The sequence below is a fragment of the Lipotes vexillifer genome, unplaced genomic scaffold, assembly GCF_000442215.2.
Source record: "Lipotes vexillifer unplaced genomic scaffold, Lipotes_vexillifer_v1.1 scaffold591, whole genome shotgun sequence".
NCBI lineage: Eukaryota > Metazoa > Chordata > Mammalia > Artiodactyla > Lipotidae > Lipotes > Lipotes vexillifer.
Window position 1 is genome coordinate 4,859,572 of NW_006791954.1, and position 17,375 is coordinate 4,876,946.

A 17,375-nucleotide genomic window follows, 5' to 3' on the forward strand; every position below is an offset into this window, starting at 1 on the left:
AGGCATACACCACTCCCACTTCTGTGCAGCCAATGGAGAGAGTTTTTTGGGCCAGATTTCTCATCACTCATGGAAACTTTGATTCTGGCCATTTGGAAGAGGGTCAGCAGAGACGACAGCCCTGGGGATCCCCTGGCTGGCTCAGCCAGATGCTGAAAAGAGTAGGAAAGGAGAGAGGAAGAAAGAGCAGACCGAGAGGGGGATGGTAGGAAGAGCTGAATGGAAGGGGGATGAGATTCGGTGTGGGGCCCCCTGCCTGCTTGAGACCTCCCTGCAGGGCCCAGGGGACCCTCCTGCTGTCTGGGCAGCTGCAGCTGGTGACTCATCTGAGGGCTGGACTGGGTGGAGTGAGGGACAGATCAAGGACTTCAAGAGGAATATTCTCCTGAGGAGATCCTGGGGAGTGGGGAAGAAACTGGGGTGCTGCTTTCATTTCTTCGCACCCCCCAGACCCCCTGCTCTTTCCCAGGGCCAGGCTGGAGAATCCCTAAGAAGGAGAAAGCAGGTGGGAGGCTGGGTTGCTGTGCTGCCTTGTCCTTTCCCATTGCTGACCTTTCCCCATCTTGGCCTGATTGCAGACAAGGACGAGGGTGATCACCCCAATAACAGCTTCAGCCCCTGCAGCGCCCATGACCGCAGGTGCCTGCAGAAGCACTTCGCCAAAATTCGAGACCGGAGCACCAGTGGGGGCAAGATGAAGGTCATCGGGGTCCCTCGGGAGGAAGCCCGGCCTGTGGTGAGGACCTCTGACCAAATGCGCATGTGCATAGGCACACACATCACCACCATCAGCAGATCTGGACAGTGTCCATTCAGCAAACATTCTTTAGATGTCTGCTGTGTGCAAGATGCACCTAGTGTGCATCATCAGGACCCAGAAAGTCCTCACTCCTTGAAATTCCTTTCCTGCTCACCAGTTCTAGACATTGGGATAGCTGAAGTTATTGTTGAATCCTGAGACACTTCCGTACTGGTTAGTGAACAGCAGTGGCCCCAAGCCTCCTGACGTTTCTTGGCCCTTCCCAGGGATTCCCCACCCCAGAGCTTCTCAGGAGCTAAAGGGTTCATGCTGGCCATAACAGGGAGCCTTGGGACCCTGCTCCAGGGTCTGGCTAATGTCCTTTCTGATGGGCGTTTCTGATGGATCCATGCCTGGGTCTTAACAAGTTGTTAATTATATGATTTCATCCGTCACTCCTGTTTAGAAATCATCCCCTTCCTGTCCTTCACCATAGATTTCCTTTTCCCACAAGGTCCCTTCACATCATACCCCTCCTTTTTAGAAGCCCTTTGGCTCAAGACCCTCTCTTCAATGTCCCTCTGTTCTGCCCGCCAGTGTCCCCTGAGCCCGAGCTCCTCCTTTTACCTCGTTGGGCCCTGCTCAGCTTCCAGGCCTTAACCCTCCTTTCAGAGCCCGCAGTCCTGATTTGACCCCCAGCCCCGGTCCTCCTGCCTCTCTCCCTTCTGCTGAGCAGTTTCATCCTCCCCCCTCCTCCAGCCCCAGGGCTCCTGCCAGAGTGAGCTGCACCGGGCCCTGGAGCGGCTGGCCGCCTCGCAGAGCCGCACCCATGAGGACCTCTACATCATCCCCATTCCCAACTGCGACCGCAACGGCAACTTCCACCCCAAGCAGGTGGGTCTCCATCTCCGCCAACTTGGCCCGACCTCAGCTCCAGGATGTCCAGGATGGAGGTCTCAGGAAGGGGGGAGCTCCTCAACCCAAACCTAACCCCTTGGACCCTCCCCAAACCCTCCCCCAGCCTCAGGACCTCAGCTCATTTTGCAGGTGAGGAGACTGAGGCCCAGGGAGGGGTAGAGGCCGGCCCAGAGTCACAGAGTGAGTTAAAGGCACACCAGTTACCCTGCCTCCCCGTCCAGGCTTATTTCTATGACCTCTGTTGTCACCATCTGTGATGCAGACCTGGCACTCCTGCCAACCTCTGCCGCCCAACCCTCTCTCACTCCCATTCCTCCATTCCTGTGAGTTCTCCTTTGTCCCTGGATGTCTGAGGTTTCCACGTGTGGCCTGTGGGATCTTAGTTCCCTGGCCAGGGATCGAGCCCAGGCCCTCGCAGTGAAAGCATGAAGTTCTAACCACTGGACTGCCAGGGAACTCCTGATGGCTGAGGTTTCATCTGGGAATGGAGGGGCTAGGTCTTGAAGAGTTGAGGAGGAAACTCAGCCTGCCCCTTCCCCCAAGCTGAGCCGCCAAACCACCTGGGGTTCAGCCAGGCTGGAGGTGAAGCCAGACCTGACAGCTGGAGATGGGAACTTTGGGTGCAGCAGAGGAAGGAGAAGGCAGGAGACAAGACAGGAATGCAGAAACCTCTGTACCTCCTTACGCCCTTGGAACATGGGCTCTTCTGACAAGCCCCCAGGACGCTGGGATTGTCAACGAGGTTGGCCTGCTCCAGCCCCATCTCTGGCCTGTCTCAGTCGGGCTCATTCGGAAGGGTGGCATATCTGGGCAGGACACTGGGTGGGGTGCCTCATGCTGGGTGTGGCCTGGATCTCCTCCAGCCCTTGTGGGTGTAGGCACACACGTCCTCCCACTCCGTGCTCTACAGACGAATCCACAAGGTGGACCACCACTCAGCCAGAAGAGGCCTAGCTAGGAGGAGAAAGGCTGCCCCCGAGTCTGCACACCCCAGGATGGCATGAGGAGGTTATGAAGAGGTGTGCAATGGAGGAGGACCGCAAAGGTCTCCCCGCCAAACCAACGCCAAACCTCCCTCCAGCCTTTATCCCAATACCAATTTTATCCTTGTCCCAATTTTTCTTTTTCCTTTATTTTGATCACGCCGTGTGGCTTATGGGATCTCAGTTCCCCAACCTGGGCCCTCCGGCAGTGAAAGCAGAGTCCTAATCACTGGACTGCCAGGGAATTCCCCCTTGTCCCAATTTTTAAAAACCCCCCCCCCCCCCCGTTAAAAAAATCAATAGACTTTATTTTTTAGAGCAGTTTTAAGTTTACAGAAAAACTGAGCAGGAAGTATGGAGTTCCCATCTACTTTCCCACCCCCAGTCTCTCCTATTAACATGAGTGTGGTACATTTGTTACAATTGAGGAACTAAAATTGATTATTAGTTATTAACTAAAGTCCATAGTTTACGTTAGGGTTCACTTTTTGTGTTATACACGTTTATGTGTTTCCTTCCCCCCAGTTTTTATCCCACTGAAAATTCTGACACTTGACCCTTTATCTTCAGGCCAGTTCTGACCCTTGAGACAACCTTCACTCCAACTCTAATCCTGACTCTGAAATACACCTTTAGCCCCTACTCTCCCCCCACCTCCCCCCCGTCTAATCCCGACCCAAACTTCAGCCCAACTGCTTTAATTGTTCTGACCTTGACCTCTATCTCTATCCCAATTCCATTTCTGACCTGGGCTCTAAGCCTCACCCCACTCAAGTTTGAGTCATAATTCCCAGTTCAGCTGCAACTCTTATGCTGATCCTATGCTAACTTCAATGTGGATAATCACAATCTTAACCATAATCCTATTCTTAAAAGTCCCAACACAATCAGAACCCAAACTAAAACACAATCAGAACACAAATTAAAAACTCCTCCAATCTGAACCCTAGCCTTTCAAATCCAGCTGCACCTTTCAACCCCATGGATCCAGTCTCCCCTCCAGGTAGAGGCTACAGAACTTCCTCAGGACCCTGGCTTCGGGACCTTTGGGACCAAAACTGTCTGGACCTTTCCTTCTTGGCCAACTTTACTCCAGTGAGCTCAGAGGACCCATGTTCAAGAAAGCCTCTGCCCTCAAGAGTCCATCTTGGAGCCACTGTCTGACTTGGGGGCTGGGCTGGGATCGGGGCCGGCTGCCTGAGATCTGACCTCTCACACCCTTGTCTTGGCAGTGCCACCCGGCCCTGGATGGGCAGCGCGGCAAGTGCTGGTGTGTGGACCGGAAGACGGGAGTGAAGCTTCCGGGGGGCCTGGAGCCGAAGGGGGAGCTGGACTGCCATCAGTTGGCTGACAGCTTCCGCGAGTGAGCCCTGTCAGCAGGCGGGGGGCTCACTGCCCCCTGCTGCCCCCTCCCCTGGAGGCTGCAGAGTTGACCTGGAGCCTGGGTCTGAGTCCTGGCCCTGCTTCTGGCCCAGAAGTTTCCCTTGGGGTGTGTTTGTGTGTGTGCATGTGTGCTTATGAGCATGGGTGTGCCCTTGGGGTGAGCTGAAGCCTAGGGGTGTCCCTCTTTGGGCTTAGATAGCCTGAGAGAGCCCTGGTATGTTTTCAAATTGATCCTGGATTCATTCAGCCCTTCAGCCATCTATAAACACTTCTTGACCACATACTACATGTCAGCTCTAGTTTTCAGCCCTGCGGGCTCTTATTTTGACTCCCTCTGATTTAGACATGTGAGGCCACCTCCTATAAGGTGAGCACAAGTCTGTAGGAGGAGAAAAGTCCCAGTCCTATAATGAGGGGAGGAAAATAGACATGTACCTTGACCGTTGTCCCTCCCCTCAAACTAGTCAGAGGGTGGAGGCCATAGGGAAAGTGTGGGGTAGCAGATGACTCAGTGGTTAGGAGACCGACTGAGACCCAATTCCAAAGCTAAAGCCTGCCAGGCTCCCCTTTACTTCCTCCCCAGGTCCCTCCAGGGGGAAGGACCTGCAGGGACAAGCCCACCTTAGCTTGGTTGCCCGGCAACTGAGACCCTGCTTTGGGGGAGGGAAGAGGTCAGCGGAAGGCCTGCAGGACAGAGGGCTGGGGAGGTGGGGCCCATCTCTGAGCAGTCAGGGGAGGAGGAAAGAATGCACAGCTGGACTGCATGTGCCTGATGGAGAAAGGAAACCACGTGCTGGGAGGTGAGGGACTTACCTGGGGTCCTGCTTCCTCCCCCATTTGTGGTCACAGCCAGGAAGTCACCAGGATGACTCCATCCTTCAGTGGTTCACTGTCTGTGGCTCTGCCTCCCTCCCCACACCTCCTTCCCTGGACCTTCCTCCCCGATATTTCCCTACCCACTGGGCATTTTCTGGCTTGACTGGATGGAAAGAGACTTAGGAACCTACCAGTTGGCCATGATGTCTTGTCTTTTTTTTTTTTTTTTTTTTTTTTTTTTTTTTTTTTAAAAAAAAAAAAAAAAAAAAAAAAAACCCAAACCAAAAAAACCGTAGACAATGGTGTTTGGTTGATTTATTTACAATTAAGAGACAGGAATGCACCAGGGGTGGGGAGAACTGTCTTACATGGTAAAAGGACTGCAGAGGGTCAGCCAATTCACCCTCCTCTTCCTTGCAGCGTCTTCCTGGGGAGCCTCTCTGTCCCCGAAGTCTGTGCTGTCTGTGTTCAGACTCCTGGTGGGCCAGCAATGGCTTCTGAAGGGAGGGAGCAAGCTGGGCCAGCCCTGCTGGGCCAGAGCCATTTCTGGGATCAGCTGGTGTGTGAAGCGGGGGCATTTCCTAGGGCATCAGGCAGACTGGGTTTGCGTCTGGATTTGATTTATCCATTTAGTGAGGGGAGGTACTGCCCTGAAGCTAGGGAAAGGGGGTAAACTCTCCAACACATTCCACAGCTCTGACTGCCTAGATTCCTGACTGGGGGTTGGGGCTGAGATTTGATTCTGAGGGGTTGGAAGTGGGGGGTATCTTTGATCTTGCTGTCCTGGACTCACCAGGCTGTGGGCTCTCAGTGCCAGCTCCAGAATGTGTGCCCACGTGGTACCACTGGATTCCTTGGTCATCTCCCAATGCTCCTTACCTCCCACCTTTGTGCTGTGTGTGCGTGTGCGTGTGTGTGTGTGTGTGTGTGTGTGTGTGTGTGTGTTTGATCTCTTGAGGCACTCCCAGGCTTCTCGATTGCACTGGCCCCTGATGCACTGGCACCTGTGCCATCTGAATCTTGAGCTTGGGGCCGCAATCCTCATCTCTCTAACTCTGCCTCTGTGGCGGCATCCCACAGCCATCTAGTCTTCCTGAGGCACCACAGGCTGCTGCCAGCAGCAGGAGATAAAGAACAAAGTGACGCTCCTTCAGCTAGGGGGCCTGCTCTTCATAGACCCCCCTCCTTCTGGGGCCGAGGCCAAGGCATGCTGGGAGAGGAGGTTGAGTGTAGGCTGAAGATGAAGTTTTAGGTCCCTAAGCCAAATCTAGGGAGAGTATCCCTTTCCCCAAGGCATCTCTTTAAATTCCCCTTTGTCTCCAGCCTCCCTTCCTAATGCTCTATTCTTGTATCCTTGGAATGGGTGGTAAGAGGTCCTTTTCTTTTCATGTGCCTCCAAAAAAAACCTGGGTCTGCTTGGAAAGCAGCTGCAAGTGTGGCCTGGGATGTACCTTTGTGATAGGTGTGTATTTATAATGTGTGTGTGCGCATGTGTGTGCATATAGTGAAGTGACACCTGAAATGTGAGTGAGAGTGTGGGCTTTTACAGGGCGTGTGTACATGGGCTGGGTGTGTGTAGATGTGACGCACATTTGTGTGGTGTGTCTGGGTGGGCTGTATGAATCGGAGTATGAATGAGTGTGATGTGAAGAGAGAGGGAGTGAAATTCACAGTGTATGTATGTACTTTCCTCCTCCACTCATTAGGTGTCCTCAGTGCAGGGCTTGTAGGGAGCTGTCTAGCACAAGAGAACAGAGGATGTGCACTTTGGGAGTGGGAACCCCACATCCCACAGAACGCCCCCACCCCTGGTGCTTGCCCGCACCATCTGGGAGCCACAGGTCCTAGTTGTCATAAAAGAAGGAAATAAAAGCAACTCTGGGGGGCTTCCCTGGCGGTCCAGTGGTTAAGGCTCTGCGCTTCCGTGGCAGGGGTTGCGGGTTCGATCCCTGGCCGGGGAACTAAGATGCCACATTTTTATTTTGGCCATGTGACAGGGCCAAAATAAAAGCAACTCCGTGTCAATGTGGACACCGTCTACTACTGCCAGGCCAGAGGAAGTGAACTGCCCTGGGTAGTGTCACAGTGGGGAGAACCGAGCTCCAGAGAGGAATTGCTGGTCTAGTTTGTACCTAAGCCCTCCCGTGGCTTCCAAATACCGTTGAACGGTCACTCTAGTTGCCACAGGGGCATCAGCATCTTGGCAGAGGTGGAAGGGAGGAGGAGGCAAGGACCAAACTCTTGTGTCCTGGTGGGGCCACCATACTTAGAATAACTTTAATTTTTAATTTATTATATTTTAAAAGTTTTTTTTGATGTGGACCATTTTTTAAAGTCTTTATTGGGTTTGTTACAATATTGCTTCTGTTTTATGCTTTGGTTTTTTGGCCCTGAGGCATGTGGGATTCTAGCTCCCCAAGCAGGGATTAAACCCGCACCCCCTGCATTGGAAGGCGAAGTCTTAATCACTGGACCACCAGGGAAGTCCCCTAGAATAACTTTAAACCAAAGTCCTTGAGTGGTCTGTCCTGCCTCCCTAAGAAATGTCATTCCTCCCACTGTGGTTTAGAGCAGGGGGATGGGGACCCCCTAGCCCATTGGTGCTGACTGGCATCAGGCGTTCATTTGGTTTCCATCTCCCGGCTCCCCAGTGGAGATCAAAACCTGATGTCTGGCTGAGGGGTGGAGGCTGGGTTTTCCATTGTCAAGAAGGCCAGGTGGGAGTAGAGAGAAAAAAATGGAGACTTGGATTGATTCCAGTACTGGATTCAGGTGGGGGAGTCTCTGGAGGGCTGGCCAAGCCTCCTGGCCCCTTCTATCGGGGAACTGAGGTTCCAGACACAGCCATTCCTTCAACCCCTTCCAGGAAAAGGCTGCTTGTTCTAACCCCTCTGCCCTCTGGGCCAGACTCCACCACTAAGTTACTCCAGGAGTGTCATGAGGCATGCAGGACTTGGGGCTCCTGCTCAGGGGTCCCCCTTTCTGGGGGGATCTGGCTGTGTGGTAAATGACCCTGAAATATTCCCAGCCAGAGAAACTCCCCCTGCATTCCAGACCCCTATGGCAATGTCACCTCTGACCTCGAAAGAGAAAGTCAAGATGATGTGGTTGGATGGAGCTGGGAGGCACTGGCAACTGGGATGCTGGGCTGTCCTAGGCAAGAGGGGAGGAAGGGGGCGCTTTTTGAGTCTGGGGAGAGGGTCAACGAGGAGGAAGTATATTCAAGGGGGGAGGAGGGAGTTAACGGGAGCAATGAGTGGAGGAGGGGCAATGGAACGGACCTCGGGGCACACACATGCGCATGCGCGGGGGAGCAGACACCAAGCCGGCCAGCGTGGTGCCTAATTAGATCCTAACTGCAGAGTAACCTGTCCCCTCTATGTCTGAGGCCCCAGAGGTTGGGGAGGCTTGGGTTCAGGGAGTAGAAGTGGGGGTGCTGTAGATAATTAGAAACATACCCTAATGAGTGAGCAGGCGCCACCAGGACCACCTCTCCCCTCACTGTCCCCCTCCCTTCCCCAGGTCCCCAACCCCCTTCTCCGTGACCTGGACAATTCCAGCCAGGCAAGGGGAGGGGCTGGTGGAGCCTGGGAGTGGAAACCCGGTGGGATTGGCTTCCTGGACCCTTACACAGTCTCTAAAGTGCAAACAACATATTTTTGCCATGCAGTGGTATTTAATTACACATAAAAACAGAGCCATTAAACTGAAATTAAACCCTTGTTGGAATCACTTAATTCAGGGCAAGACAAATTGCTTTCAGTGGAGGCAGCAGTGAAGTCCCCTCAGGGAGAGATGGAGATTAGCGGCTTCCATAGCTGGCTGGGTCCCCTCTCTGTCTTGGCCCCCTTGCTGGCTCTAAATTCTGAAATTGGGGTCAGAACCTTCTAAAGACCACCCAAGCCAAGGGGAAGCCTCTAGGTTTGTTCAGGATGACAGGAATGGAGGGCTGGAGAATCACAGAATCATTGTTCAACCCAGTTTCAGACAACTCGGTCCATTTTATCCATGGGTAAGTTGAGGCCCAGGGGCCAGTGTCATCCAGAGCCAGGAGAGAACCCTGGCGCCAAGCCATGACAGGGGGGGCTGTTTTATCCTTTCACCCTGGGCCTGGAGACAGAGGTTGGGGCTGGGTGGGTGAGGGAAACCAGAGCAGGCCCTCGTCCAGGTCTGGAGGCAGCGGGGAAAGCAAAATGGGTTCCTGGGGCTTGGGCTGCTGAGGCAACCTTGATTTTGTGGAGGGCAGCCTAGTGTCCAGACTCTGGATCAGACAGACCTGGTCACTTAACTACTTGGGTGAGGTTGGGCAGGTATGACCTTTTAATCCTGCGAGCCTCAGTTTTCCTATCTGTCAAATGGGGATGGTGATTCCTATCTATAGAGTTCCTGTGAGGGCCAGTGGGCAGAATGCCTGAATAGGGCTTGGGGCCAAGTCCAGTAAGTGGTTCTACTGGACTTCCTTCTCAGGACCTGTGGTCCCCATTTGTAATAAAATCCAGCTGGGACCTGGTGGTTTCTAGGGCTCCCTTGCTCTGTGTTTACAGCCCTTTCTCCTCCCTCCAGGCCCCTTCTTTCCTGCAGTTTCCCTTCTCTCCTCTGTGGTCTAGTTGTCTAAGTAAGGGCAGAGGTCTGGAGTGTATGGTTAGACCACTGGGTAGGAAAAGGCAGGCCCAGGCCCCCTAAAGTTTCCCTGCCTCACCTAGTCTGCTAGTGGCTGTGTGTGAGGCCCCTCTGGGAGATGAAAGGGGGCCACACTGTGGGGAGGGGTGCTGGGGGTGCACAGTGAGATAGTGAGGTTGTGAGGTTGTGGTCTCCCTCCCCCGTGTGCCATCCACAATCTGGGAACCAGCTCTCCTGATTGGAACCAGATGGGTCCGCTGTGGCTGGAGGCCTGTCTCGGCAGTCCACTTACTCAATGCCCTTCCCTGGGAGGGGAGAGGGGGCGTGGGCTAAGGGGAAGTGGAGGTGAGGAGGGTCCCTTTCATCAGGGCTGGGAGAGAGTACACTTTCCTTCTCTCTCCTCTCCAGGCTAGCAGCCTGGGAACATTTCTATTACCCACAGAGGATTATGGTGGGACGGTGGCCAGCTGAGGACAAGTCTCTCACTGAGGCTTAGGGGGGCAAGTCTTAGAATTTATGACGCCTCCTCTGGGAGCCTGAGCCCCATTCCTGAAGCTCAGCTCAGCTGCAGGTTGCCAAATAGGGGCTAACTATGCCTGTCCCCCGACTCCAGGAGTGCCCCGAGGCCATTCCTCTCACCCTTGGACTCCTTGGCCTTGGTAGACTGCCAAGTTCCTGCCCTGGGGGTTGGGGTGGAAGGGCTGGGGCTGGGCTGAGGCCCAGGGTTCCCGTCATCGCAGGCCTGGCAGCTCCTCGGCTGCAGATGGCCCTCCCGCCAGCCTGGCGGCCAGCACAAATGCTTTACAGCTGTACCTCTATCGGCTTTCCCCCCAGGCCTCGAGACAGAGGTAGGGAGCTGGGGGGCACAGAGCTACGGTGGGTGGGGGACAGGCTAAGATGGCGGCCCAGAAAACCCAGGTTGCTAAGATAGAGAGGACAAGGAACCTTGAGGATCCAGAAAAAGCTTCCCGAGCAAGGACCGCGGGGAGGATCCTGGGTGCTACCTCCTGGGATCAGGGTCCCTGCCTCCCTTCTGGGTCCTGGTCTCTGAGTAGAGCCAGAAGCTTCCAAATTGAAGCAGCAGGAAGGGGAGCCCAGGCTCGTCCCCACCCAGGGGAAATTGGACCAGACTGCTCAGGAAACAAATTCAATTTTCCAGCATCATGGAAGGTTAGTCAGACAATAGAGGGCTTTTTTCCCCCCAGAAAACATAAGAAAAAAAACATCATAAGAAGCAAAAGTCCAGTTGCCTTCGGCTGAGCTGTTTCCCAACTTCATTTCTCAGCCTCAGGTCAACGCTTCTCATTCAAAGTGACACGTGACCGCTCAGTGACCCTGGCCTGATCGCAGGCCTTGTGAGGGACCATGCTCCCAGGGTCTGTGACCACCCCCGACTTCCAAGAGCCCTGGGTGGGCCCAGCCCCATGCACCAAGGGAGGGGCAGTGGTAAAAACAAAAACCTTCCCCCAAAGAGATTTTGGATTTAGGGGCTGGTGAGTCCTAAATCCCAGGCAACAGGCCCAGATGGGTTTATATTAAAATGTAAACGGACCTGAAAAGTTTTCTTTTGGGGGTGGGGTGGGGTGGACCACGGGAAGTTGCCTTTAAAATGCAAACAGACCTTGTAAACCCCTGCTTGGGGAATTTCTTGGGGCTGGAATGAGGGGAGCTGGCCTTGCAGGCTAGGGAAGGGCCAGCCTCCAGTTGGGTCCTCTGCAGATGGTGGCCTTGTAGGGGACTCTGGGCCCTGGCAGGGGAAGAGAGGGTCAGCACAATCTAAAGTAGAGGGCAGGCCCAGAGTGGGGGAGAGCAGAGGTTGCCAGGAGACAGATCCCAAAGTTCTAGGGTGGGAGGTGGGCGGTGGGGAAGACCACACAGGAAGCTTGGGGGTGGGGGAGAGCTGGGTGGCATCTCCTGGGCTGGAGAGGGGGGTGTAGGGCGGCGGGGTGGGGGGTGGGGTTGTCAGGGAGAGGGGATGGCTCCAGCCTAATGGCTGAGAAAGGTCCTTCCTAAGAAGACGGGGGCTGGGAGCAGCTTTCAAGTCCTTCTCCAGTTCACCCATTACACAGATGGGAAACAAAGGCCTAGATGGGGTCTGTGATTTGCTTGCCTGAAGGCATAAATGAGCTGGTGGCATACAGATTAGAACTCAGGGCAGTGGTCTTTCGGCACCATCTCCCAGTGGGGGCAGGGGAGACTCTTCAGGCTCCAGAAAGGGGAAGCTAGGAAGGGCTATTATTTGGTGGGAAGGAAGGAGGTCCTGATGGGAGATTCTGGGTGGAAGATTACAGGGAAATATGCCACCTTTCAGGCAGACAGAGGGACGGGTGACTTTTGCAACAGCCCGAGCAGACTGGCGTAGCGGCTGGAGTGGGATGGGGACCTAATCGCTGGTGGGAGAAGAGAGGGGCTTGGCAGAGACACCAGAAGGAGGGGCAGACAACTCTATCCTGGTGTAGATGGAGGCAGGGGATTGGACTTGATGACCTCTGGTTCAATAAGTTCCAAATGTCATCATTATCATCGTCACTATGGGTCTGGGTCCAAATCGCTTGGGTTCAAATCACACTTTACCATTATTATGGTTGGACCCTGGGAAATGGACTTAATCTCCTAATCCACAGTTCCATATCCATCAAATGAGGGTAAATAATGATACTTTCATAGTGTTGCTATCAAGATTAAATGAGATAACACACGGCAAAGCTTCTAACAAATACTGTAGGCCTGATGTGCGCCAGGCACTGTTTTAGGTGCTGGGGATCCAGCAGTGAACACGCGAGTCTTTTTCTTCGTCGAGCTCCTGTTCCAGCAGCCTGGTACGTGGCATATATTAGGCGCCCAATGAGAGGTCGATAGGAGTGCTAGCCTTCTCAGAATGAACACTGGTACTCCACAGGCTACAAAGTGTGTTCACGCCCAGTGTGTCTCTAATTTTTTGAGGAGGATGTTACAATCGAGGAAACTGAGGCTTAATGCCCAGGGAAGTGGCTTGCCCTAAATCATGCAACTAATCAATGGCAGAGGGGACCTGCCACCCAGATCTGTCTGACCACCAGGCTTCTAATTCTTGACGCAGAAGAGAGAGGTTGCGTGTGTGCATACGCAGGGGAGTGGGGTGAACTAAGGAAAGGATACATCCCATCTCGGTATTCACGGGGTGTCCAGTCCGAATGCTGTGGAGGAGAGAAGCTCTCTCCTGGGTCACGTGCAGGCCTCTCCCGACCTCCTAGCCAACCGGGGGTCACCTAATTCTGCATTGCTCACGTGGGTGCTCAGCATGGTATTTGGTGACGCACATGAATGAGTGAGCGAGACTCATTGTCCCTTTCCTCCCCCTCCTTATTCTCTCTTTCTGGTTCCCTCTTCCTGGCTTGTCTTCCTGCCCCCTAGGCCTGCTCCAAGCCAAGTTCCACTTGCTCCCCGGCAAGATTTTTTTTTTTTTTTTTTTGCGGTATGTGGGCCTCTCACTGCTGTGGCCTCTCCCGTTGCGGAGCACAGGCTCCGGACGCGCAGGCCCAGCGGCCATGGCTCACGGGCCCAGCAGCTCCGCGGCATGTGGGATCTTCCCGGACCAGGGCACGAACCTGTGTCCCCTGCATCAGCAGGCGGACTCTCAACCACTGCGCCACCAGGGAAGCCCCCCGGCAAGATTTGACTGGGAAGGGGGTGAAGGCTGAGACACCTTCCAGGAAGCAGAGAGTTACAAAACGAGTCCCTGGCTGGCTCCAAGGGCACAGACTCAAGAAGAAGAGGGTCCGCTTTGCTGGGGCTGAGAGCCCCAGCCTGGCCGGGACTGGGGGGATTATGGGGGTGGGGAACATGGCTGGGGCAGGGCCCTGTATGGAGGGGCGCTATGGATTGAACTGTGTCCCCATAAATTCACAGGTTGACACCAATGTGACTGTATTTGGAGATAGGACTCTTAGGAGATAATTTAGGAGGTTAACTGAGGCCATAAGGGTGGGGTCCTAATTTGGTAGGATTGGTAGGTCTTGTAAGAAGAGGAAAATGCACTGAGGAAAGGCCATATGTGCACACAGAAAGAAGGTGGCCGTCTGCAAGCCAAGAAGAGAATCCTCAACAGAACCCAACCATGCTGGTACCCTGATCTTACACCTCCAGGCTCCAGAACTGTGAGAGAATAAGTGTCTGTTGTTTAAACCACCCAGTCTGTGATATTTTGTTATGGCAGAGTCTGAGCAGACTAATACAGGGGGGAAGGGGGAGCCCCAGTCCTGTTCTTTCCCGCGTAGTCCTTTCAAGCTCGGAGAGAACCCAGGCCCCAGGCCCAGTTCAAGTAGGCTTCTGTCCCAGCCTGCCTCAGGATGAGAGTCCCTATCTCTTTCCTGGCCTGAACTCCCAAGTCTTCACAGCTTCCTCTTCCCATCACACTCCTTCCCAGCCCAGGCCTCAGATCCTTACTGCTGTCCTCACAAATCTGGTTACTTACTCCCTGTCTGAAAAGCTTCTGTTGTCTCCCCATTACCTACCAGATAAAGTCCAAGCATGTTGCCGTGTACAGTTGTGCAGCATGCAACTTGCACAACTGCACACAGTGGTCCTGAGTCCAACCTCATTCATTCATTCATTCATTCACCAAGTATTCATCCCTTGGACATTCTCAGCTTAGCACCCAAGGCTCTTAATGATCCAGCTCCTACCTCTTTCCTTTGCTTCCTCTCTTACCTACTCCCTTGGGCACCATATGCTTCAGCCACACTGAACAGGGAGTCTTTTCATACCTATGTGCTTCATGCACAAATTCATCCATCTGCTTGTCTGAGAGTGCTGAGCCAGTGGAATGGGCACAAGTTTGGAATTCTTTTTCTCTGCCATTTACTAGCTGGGTGAATGTGGGAAAGTTAACCTTCTGAGCCTCAGTTTTCTAATCTGTAAAATGGGATTAAACATATATAATGTGCTTCACATTGCACTTAGCATATAGGAGCCCCCTAGCAAAAGTTGGGTTTCCCCCGCTCTTTACTCTTAGACTCCTATTTATCCTTGAAGACCTGACTCAAATGTTACTGCCTTGGTAACGTTGCCCTCCTTCTCCCCAACTGGGGAAAGCTCATCTTCTCTGTACTCTTCCTGCCAGCTCTGTATGACACTTACAAACCTCCATTATAACACTGTTATATTCATCCATTTTCCTGGATCACATGAACAAAGCATGCAGCCAGAAAATACTGCTGCATGAATCAAGGTACTGCCTTCTGGGTTGGGGGCCTTTAGCCCCCCAGCCCTGCCCTCTTGTTCCAAGTTCTCAGCCTATTGGATAGCATGAGAGTTAGGACAGGGGTAGGGGGTGAGGGTAGGGTGTTAGGCGCTGAGGACGAAAGCAGAGGTGAGCCACCTGCGGGAGATGAGTATGGGGGCTGGCTGGTCAGATGGTGTAGGGGTGAGGGTGCCTCAGCCCTCTGGGGATTCCACTCTGTAGCCAGAGAGGAGGCAGGGGTTAGAGGACATGGGAATCTGGGTTTTGAGAAATGGTTGGTGGCGCAGCGGGCTGCTGTCCTCCATTCCCATCAACTCCAGCAGCAGCTGGGCTTTGCTGTGGGTCCAGCCACCGGGGGCAGAGGGGCGAGGGGATTAAATGGGACAAGAGTAAGAAGGTTTTTCTGTAAAGGGGGAGAGGATGGGTTTGGGGGTGGGTGGGTGGAGAAGGTATGATGAGACAAGGGTGAGGAAGGAGAGAGACCCTGGGAAGGGGAGAGGGGGGAGGGATGGTGTACTTATGTGTAGAGAGAAGGATGAGGAAGGGATGGGGCAGGGTGGAAAGTTGGGAGACATGACATTGTGGGTACGGGGGAGAGAGGCTTAAGACCCAGGACTGCAAGGCCTGGAGAGGAAACCCCTGGGTGTCCCTGCATGGGTGCAAAGACCCCTCCCTTCCCAGCTCCTGCCTTGGTGGAGGTCCTTCCCTTCTGCCCTTGCTGGGCTGGCGGCTCTGCCCATCAGCAAAAGTCAAGTCAAGTTCTCTATGAAATCTTCCTAGAGGAAAGATGAGCTATGTAAATGCAGTAGAGGTCATTACCTCCCGTGGACTCTGTCCATGGCCAGGGAGGGGGCTGGGCGGGGGGCTGAGAGGGCCCCCCTCTGGAACTGCAGTTGGGCAGTGGGAGGGGCGGCAGGGGCTTCTCAGTGGTGGTTCAAGTTCTCTTGGGAAGGTCTCTTCACTTCCTCCAGAGCAGCCCTTGCCACTGGGTCACACAGCTCAGCCTGCACAGAAGCAGCACCTCTCCCCTTCCCAAGGCTCTGTAGGAAAGGGACATCGGTGCAGCCCCTTCTGAACCACTTGGTGAGGCTTTCCATTGCCTGTCCACCTTGAATCCCTAATTGCAACGGGTCTGGAGAGGTCTGGGGGGGCATTACCCCAAGACTGGAGGCAGAACCAGGATGAATGATGGGGCCATTGCCCAGGTCTCCAAGGCTGGGCTGGGGCTCGGGGTTCATCTGGGTTCAAGGATTCTTCTGGACTTTTCTTGAGCTGCCTTTCACCAGCCTCTCCTCTCCCTCAGGGAGCCTGAGTGAGACCCTGGAAGCTGGCAGGGCTGTCACACGTGATCACCTCAGCCCTGGCACGCCCGGGAGAGCCCGGACCTCCTGTCTTCTTGGCAAAGTGGCAGGAAAGGGGTCGTGGAGAAGGAAAACGGGTGTGTCGGACACGTGGGGGACCCAGAATGATTTAAGCAACGGCTATGAAGTGGAAGTCAGTGGAGACTGTCCTGCCGTGCCAGGGGTGCGGGAGGGGTGTGGCACACGTGGTCTTCTCTCAGACACAGCTGCCACCTGCCCAGCCAGGTCCCCTTTTCTGTTCAGGTTTCCATCTCTGAGGGGATAGCCCTGAATACCATAGGACCAACTCTTGTGCAAAGACAGACACTTTATTTTCCATGACGGGAGCTACAAGGCCCCCATAGATATATGGGGGGTGGTGCTCTCTGCCAGCTCTCAGGCTGTGACCTTGAGAACTTGGGCACTGTGACCTTGAGAACCTTGTCTGGATTCCGTAGTCTCCAGGGTGGGGCAGTGCCTGACCACAGGCCGGGGTGGGGTGGGGGGGCTGGTCTCAGCCAGTCCCGCCAGCCCAGGGCCGCTTCAGTCCGGTTTGGTTTTCTGGGTTGAAATAATAACCCTTCAGGCCCAACTTTGGCCAAAGATAATGATTCTCTGGCAGGGCCCTCAGCTGGGCGGGGGCAGGCACTGGTGCCTCATGGAGCTTCTTTTCTGAGTCTTAACTTCTACCCTCATAGTTTGGTTTCCTTAGGACCCCAGGTCTGCTAGACAAACAATTCCAGATTCTTGGGGGTCTTAATGGGTTAGGGTTAGGGTTGAGGGGGGCTGTGGGTGGGGCGGGAAAGGCCACCCAGCTTCTCCAAGCCCCTTGGGGTGGCTGCCTGTTTGCATTCTTGACTCTCTGCTGCCCCCATGTGGTTACGAGGTCAGTTGCCGCCACAGTACTGTAGAGGGCTGTGTGTGTGTGTGTGTGTGTGTGTGTGTGTGTGTGTGGTGTTGTTGGAGCACAGAAGACTCAGCAAGACTGGGGCTGAGGCAGGACCAGAGAGAGCCAGCTCCTGTGTCTGCTTGAGTGAGCAGAGGTCTCGCTGCCGCCGCCCCCAGGTGTGAGTGACACAAGTAACACCAGGGCAGTTGTGGGACAGTCGCTTATGAGAAACTGAAAGAAAAGATGGAGCTGACGCTCATTTGCAATGGAAGGGATTAGACATCAAGGTCGTGAGGACAGCTGGGTCATCTCTGACCATGGGGGCAAGTGTACACTTGTTAACCTGCCTAACAACCAGGGCCATGTTGGCTGAAGAATCCAGGGCAGGCGGATCTAGCTTTGCCCTGGGAATAGCAGCTCAATAAGCTGTCAGGAAAATGGGGAAAGGAACAGATATGGAGGGAAA

The 17,375-nt window shown here is 54.1% G+C and overlaps 1 protein-coding gene across 1 annotated transcript in view; it reads left to right on the top strand.

Annotated features, from left to right (window-relative positions):
• IGFBP4 (insulin like growth factor binding protein 4) overlaps window positions 1–5,063 on the top strand; it is a 12,319-nt gene extending 7,256 nt beyond the window's left edge. Inside the window, exons 2-4 of the mRNA XM_007465200.1 lie at window positions 579–736; window positions 1,499–1,633; window positions 3,873–5,063. Of these exons, the coding sequence (XP_007465262.1) occupies window positions 579–736; window positions 1,499–1,633; window positions 3,873–4,007 (428 nt within the window). The 3' untranslated portion in view covers window positions 4,008–5,063. The remainder of the gene's footprint in view (window positions 1–578; window positions 737–1,498; window positions 1,634–3,872) is intronic.
• The last annotated feature ends 12,312 nt before the right edge of the window (window positions 5,064–17,375 follow it).